Source organism: Populus euphratica, unplaced genomic scaffold (assembly GCF_000495115.2).
Source record: "Populus euphratica unplaced genomic scaffold, PopEup_1.0 scaffold518.1, whole genome shotgun sequence".
In the NCBI taxonomy this organism is placed as follows: domain Eukaryota; kingdom Viridiplantae; phylum Streptophyta; class Magnoliopsida; order Malpighiales; family Salicaceae; genus Populus; species Populus euphratica.
In genome coordinates, this window is record NW_011500219.1 from 52,475 (window position 1) to 59,550 (window position 7,076).

Genomic DNA, 7,076 nt, shown 5'->3' on the forward strand with positions numbered 1-7,076 from the left:
AACAAACCTGTCATAATAAACTAATAAAAATAAAAATATCATCAAACCATAGAAAATAAAAAAAAATACAACTTATCTCATATAAGACATACTAAAGACATACTAAGAATATTAATATATTTTCTTTACTCAACTAGTTAATTACTTAAAATTTCTGGAAAATCAAATAAAATTTTTCATATTTAGATCACGATTCCTTTACAAACACATGTTTGTGTTTGAAAAAAGTCGTCCTAACATTACTGAGGGTACTGCAATGGTAATCCTAAGTTTTGAACATAATAAATCAAGAAAAAAAACTTAACTCTTTAACAATAAAATTAATTTTTAAATTATAAACTCGCAAAATCACGCTATTTGATCATTAACGTGACTTTTTTTTTCCTCCATGACCATAAATATGACTTAATTTATTATTTTATTCTAAAATTTCTCATTTTAAAATAAAATAATTAAAAAAATAAATCTAAAAATAAAAACAGAGAATGAGTTGAAGAATCATAGTTAAATCCACCACAGTTGATGGAGAATCAAAACATGCAGCTAGATCATAAAGGCGAGCTTGCTCAATTCACCTTGAAATTGGTAAATTGAGCTCGGGTTCCAATTAAGATGTTTTATTTTATTTTATTTGTTTAATAATTTTAAATAATAATATCAATTTCAATAGGAATGAGATATTGCAACTTGATTATAACCAACTACTCGTTTTTAGGATGCTTATAAATCATTTCAAATAAATATAATTTCATATGTAATTTCAGTAATAACTTCACTTAAAATTAAAAGAGAATATCATTCTTTTTCTAACAAATAAGCTTATAATGGAGATTTTAGTTGGTTTTATAAAATCTATTATAGACAGATACAAATAAAATAAAATGAACAAAAAAAGACCTTTAAAATGGATCAAAAAAATTCCCCAAAATAAATATAATAAGAACATCTTTTGGGTTCGGGTTTGGTACCCTGACCCTAAAGTACAACATGAGACCCAAGAAAAGTAAACCCCACATCTAAGGGCTTGGACTTTAGGTTACTACTCGAGTCCAACTCCCTAGAGGGCATGGACATCCTTTAATATTTTATACTAATTCAATAAGAATTATTTCAAGTACAATATAACTCAAAAAATTACAAGGATAAAATTATTTTTCAAGCTCTCATTTTCAAAAAGAAGAACAAGATTCATGAGTTATAAATACACCATGAAACCTTCAGAACAAAAAATGACAATATTCATTCTCTATTGTATATATATTTTCATAATATCTCTTTTTAGAATATTATTGTATTTTTTTTTTTTAAATATTTATTTAAATATCAGAGTTCCTACCTTTATAATAAAAGATCTTTTATAGACATTAGCTAATACATTAGCTGCAAATCACCTTAGCATGCCATATACCAAGTATAAGTTATTAATTATTTTAATTATAAAAAATATATAAGATTATTATAATCAATAATTAATTATTTATTTAACTTGAAAGTTTTATTTTTAAATTATTTGGATTTTTTAAGATATCATTAATTATTATTTTGTTAGTCAAATATTTGTTATATTCCTTTAATAAATACCAAAAGTTTAAAGATTAGTATTCTTTAAGATAACTTAAGAGATATGATGCTGGATTTCTAGAGTTGTTAGATTTAGAATTATTTTTGTTTTTATTTTTTTATATCTAATTTATTTTTAACTAGATAAAATATTTGTTTGTATATTTTTATGTGATTTAATTAACTTATCATATATTATATTGTTTTAATCTTTTGGTTTTATTAATTTACATACACATATATATTTTTTTTTTAAATAAAAAAACCACGCACATCATTGATATAATTGGACTACTAGGATAAAGGACCGAATTATTTAGAGATAATTAGGTTAGATTTACAAAATATTAAAAGTACAAAAATATTAAAAGTCCTAGTCCATTAAAATAATTAAAACATAATTAAATAATTAAACAACAAAAGGTTTACTATTTTGTATTTGAAAAAAGAGAGGAGAATTCTTGAACGGAGGAGATTTCCCTTCACCCCTTCTCGCTTCCTAACCCCGTTAAACCACCGGAGAACTCCTTTTAAGCCCCCCAAAGTTTACACAAATTTCAAACTTCACCCCAAAAGTCCCTTAAACCCTATTTAATCTCACATTTAATTTTCAAAAAATCGTTATACTCTATCGACTTTCCCTCTCTCTAGTCTTTGAGCTTCTCCCTTCAATATACTCGCCATCTTTTCTTTTCTTTTCTTTTTTTCCAGTTCTTGGCAATTATATTTGCTTCTTGGATTTGACCGTACGTTTCTTGATGGAATTCTTCTGGTTTCTTGAAGAAAAAGTCACCACCACCTTGTGTAATATTTAACCCAATGAGTGAGTTCAGGTGCTCCTTACTTTTATGCTTATGATTTCAATCGTCTTTATAATACGTTAATTAGTAAGTTTTTTATGTTTTAGATTCTGTTTGGTTGGTGAGAAAATATGGGAAAAAGGAAAGAAAAATAATAGAAAAAGAAAGCTTTAAAGATCATGGTTTCGTTTTAAATTTCAATAACCGAAGTACCAAGAAATGGTAATATAGAAGAGCTAAAATTGGAAAGAAGAAAATGAGTTTCCATTTGAATATTATTGAGATTATATTTTCCTTATGAGATTATACATCATTTTTGAAGCCAGAAAGTTCTTTCTTTTCTCTCTCTTCTCCGGTTTCTGCTACGTTAGGTATTTCATCAAAGAAAAAATATTTATTCTTTTCTGGTTCCTGAAAGGATCTGTATTACTATTAAAAACCAGAATTCAGGACAATCCCTTATTAGTTCGATACTAATTTAAAGATTAATCATAGAAAGTTTTTATGTAGAAAATCCGAAGTTGTCTGAGACTTCCTTGGTAGCTTTTCAAAATCTCCGGAACAGATTCGTTTTCTTTTTCTGCAAGTATTTTTTAGCTTGCTTTTCTTATATATACACACACACACACCATCCAAGTTCTCCTATCTCTCACTGACTTCTCTTGTCATTTTTTTGGTCTTACAATTCTCTCCCCAATTGAAAATTTATCTTTTCTTTGTCATAAAATTCAAAAACTTGAAGTGGGCACCCTTTCGTTTTCTGTAAGAAGAAAATTATTATATTCAATTTTGTGTTTCTTATAGAATTGTACTGTGAAAACTGGTTTTCGGTTTGTTGAATTATGTGTGAATGGCCTAATCAGTCAAAAAAATCGCAGACTATGACTCCATTGTCTCCCATGGAAAGCAATTCTTTTACTGAAGATATGAGCTACTGCATTGATACCGAGCATTCCTTTTCTTCGTTGCTTGAGTTTGCGGCAGATAATGACGTTGAGGGTTTCAGGCGATCAGCGTTTGATGAATCCGAGGTTAAGGAGGTTGGACTATGGTACAGTCGTCAGGGGGGATCGAGGAAGATGGTTCTCGAGCAGAGAACCCCTTTGATGATTGCTGCTAAATATGGCAGTGTTGACATTGTGAAACTAATTCTTTCTCTACCTGAGGTAGATATAAATTTCTGTTGTGGCCCGGATAAGAGCACTGCTCTTCATTGTGCTGTTTCTGGTGGATCTGTTAACGCTATCTATGTTGTCAAGTTGCTATTACTTGCAGGTGCTGATACTAATGCTTTTGATACCAATGGTTGTCGCCCAATTGATGTTATCGTTACTCCCTCAAAATTTCCTCACTTGAAAATTGCACTTGAAGAGCTCTTGAAAAATGGTTCTGTCCGTCAATGGGATATGATGCCAGTTTCACGTCCTAGTTTGAGATCCAGTTCACCTTCTCTGTCATCATTGACTGATGAAGGTTCCTCGTCCTCTCCCTCGGGCTCTATATTGTCGCCAGTTAACCGTACGCCTAACGATGTACATGTTTCTTCTGCTAAGAAAGGATACCCTGTTGATCCAACTATTCCTGATATTAAGAACAGTGTTTATGCTAGCGATGAGTTTAGGATGTTCTCCTTCAAGATCCAACGCTGTTCCAGGGCATATGCCCATGATTGGACCGAGTGTCCTTTTGTTCATCCAGGTGAGAATGCAAGGAGAAGGGACCCAAGGAAGTTCTATTACAGTTGTGCACCATGTCCAGATCACAGGAATGGGACATGTAGGCGTGGGGATTTGTGTGAAAATGCTCATGGGATTTTCGAGAGCTGGCTACACCCTACCCAATACAAGACTCGACTTTGCAAGGAAGGCACGAATTGCATGCGTCGAGTGTGTTTCTTTGCTCACAAATCAAATGAACTGAGACCTCTGAATATGTCTACTGGAGCTGCATCCTCTAAAGTAGATGTTATGGATTTCACCACGGCCTCGAAGTTATTGCCTAGCTCCCCTTCAGCAGTTTCCTCGACGTCACCTTCTACATTTAATCCACTGAAGCATCTTTCAAGCAACAGTTCACACCCATCTGTGCCTTGGCCTCAGCAAACTATCCCAAATTTGCATAACGGTCTCCAAGCAAGCCGTCTGAGAAGTTCTCTCAATGCAAGAGACATTTCATCCGAGGAGCTTAATGGATTGCGGGATTTTGCATTCCAGCAACATCTGCCCCTAAACGAGCCATCCTCTTTCTCTCAGCTACAGTACAATGGTTCTTCTAACGATCTTTTTTCTCCTTCAAACACCTTGAACCACTCAAATCTAGACAAGATGTTCAATGCAAATGTCTCATCTCCTCAGTATTCTGAGCAACTGGGAGGTTCTGCATCAGTTTTCTTTCCCACATATTCGTCAGCAGCTCTTAATCAACAGCAGCAGCATCCGAAAAGCAAGGCATCTCGAATTCAGGGGATATCACCTTATATCAATGATCCTGTGTCCTCTTTGGGCTTTCAACAATCTGCTCATGTTCGCCGGGAGAGGATGTTGCAACAATTACAAAGCAGCCTACTCCCACAGAAGTTTAGTTCTAAGCCATCATATGACCTTGGATCCAATGGTACAAATTCATGGTCAAAATGGAAATCTGAGAACAGGAATGTAGATAGGTTTATTCAGGCGGACGAAGTGGGTCAGCCACACACATCAAGTTCAATTGAGCACGTTGGAGAGGAACCCGATGTGTCATGGGTTCATTCAATGTTAAAGGACTCACCATCTGAGACAAACGAGACAACTGCTATTCCAGTCCCAGCTACCCTTGATGGCTCTACTTCAAACCCTCACATTGAATCCAGTGATTACATGGCTTTGCAAGCTTGGCTTGAGGGGTTGCAGCTTGATCAGAACGTTGTTTAGGGAAAAAGCAAATAAATACATATATAGTCATAGCTGAATTTCAGATTTATTAGTTAGTGCTATCAGATTTAAATAACTAAGGTAGTCGTAACGATACGAGCTCAAAGGAAGAAAAAGTTCAGAGAAGAAATTCTCCATTCATTGAAAAAGTTCAGAGAAGAAATTCTCCATTCATTGAAAAAGTTCAGAGAAGAAATTCTCCATTCATTGAAAAAGTTCAGAGAAGAAATTCTCCATTCATTGAAAAAGTTCAGAGAAGAAATTCTCCATTCATTCTTTCATTTTGTTTCTGAAATTATTACAGAGGTAATCATGAGGTTTAAATTATTGCAGGGGGTTTTCCTGCAAAGGTCCAGCTCCACTTAGATTCGTCCGGAATTTTCATTTTTTCAGGTTCATATTTTCCGTTGAATTATTTTGTTAAGAGTATAGGATATGTGTTTTTCTTTTTGGCAGGGATGAAGCAATGGCCTTGTGTTGCTCTCCCATTTTACATAATTTATTTGTTCTTGTTGCTTTCATCCGAGGTTGATTTGTATTGGAGTTCAACAAATCCTGAGGATGTAATAAATTGCATTTACACTACACTAAATCAACTAGCAATCTTTTATGGTTCCTTAAGCGTTTACTTTCCATCTGCTTCCATATCTGCTTCATCAGAATCAATGATGAAGTGGGTCCAAGTGGGGTGGTGGGTAGGGGATATTGGATCGGAAAGGTGAATGGTATTTTCATTTTTAATCTTTCAATCTTTATTAGAAGATGAGATATGGGCATGAGGAAATTCTTATCCCATAAAACTGATGTGATGTGGAACCTACTTTTACATGCTATGGAGCACCAAGGTATCATCTACCAACCGTGATGGCTGATGCCTCCTTTAGTTGGTCGGTCTTTGTTGCATCGGGAATTCTTGGAACTTTGATGTTACAAGTGGGGCAACTTTGGATTGATCTTGACGTGTTGCCTAATGTTGCTAGGTTTGTAAGGTTAAATCTAGTTAGGGAGGGCAATGCTGGACATCATAGCTACTGGGGTTTCAGGGAAGGGATTCGTGATCGTTTATGTGCCTTTGATGGGGTCGCGTTTGCTGTTGTTTTTGGTATATTGATCCAAAGATTTCTAAACATGGAAGGATTTTAGCTCAAGTTTAGAACGATCAACTTCGGGAAACAGTCTTAAACCACGGATTCTGGTTTTTGGTGGCTGGTAGAATGTCCTTATGACCGTGGATTTACAAGGCAATCGATCAACCACGCCTAACCACACCCCCTTTTCCCCCTGTTGTTAAATTGTTAGATGATCAGTAAGTTTGACATGTTAGCAGTGGAAAATGGAGCTGAGAAAGTGTTTTAGGTTTGATTTTGGTGTTATCACCATGTTCGGAGCAAATTCTAAAATATCGTCTTAAAAGTTACAACCACCATTTCCCCAGATGAAATGTGTTTGAATATGGTAATGTATTCATGGAAGAGGCAGAGAACCATCATCTACTGATTACAGAGGAAAGAAACCTTAGTAAAAAATATATCTCACTGTACACAACATGCGTGAGGATAGTTTCACAGATCATCAAGGGATAAGCACGAGCTCAAGACATTAAAATATGATCCTTTCATCCCCAGTTTTTAACCTCAAAAATGGAGCAAGGATGGATTCAGGAATTGGTAAACTATTAGAAAACAAATTTTCATATCCATGGCATCTGATTAGTTAGTTATTAATCAGTAAAACACAAAGTAAATAGGTCACAGAAGATTGCTAAAAGCTTATGCACAAAATTAATAAATTATAAAGAATGCTA

At 34.2% G+C, this 7,076-nt stretch overlaps 1 protein-coding gene across 2 annotated transcripts; it reads left to right on the forward strand.

Moving 5' to 3' along the window:
• The first annotated feature begins 2,245 nt into the window (after positions 1 to 2,245).
• LOC105112262 (zinc finger CCCH domain-containing protein 56-like) lies at positions 2,246 to 5,387 on the forward strand. 2 transcript variants are annotated; one of them, XM_011007894.1, is made up of 2 exons: positions 2,246 to 2,383; positions 3,239 to 5,387. In XM_011007894.1, the coding sequence occupies exon 2, from the start codon at positions 3,242 to 3,244 to the stop codon at positions 5,270 to 5,272; it is 2,031 nt and encodes a 676-aa protein (XP_011006196.1). In that variant the 5' UTR covers positions 2,246 to 2,383; positions 3,239 to 3,241; the 3' UTR covers positions 5,273 to 5,387. The 2 variants fall into 2 exon arrangements, with proteins under 2 accessions (XP_011006196.1, XP_011006197.1); XM_011007895.1 differs by lacking the exon at positions 2,246 to 2,383 and having other exon boundaries at positions 3,013 to 3,526; positions 3,620 to 5,387.
• Positions 5,388 to 7,076: the final 1,689 nt, after the last annotated feature.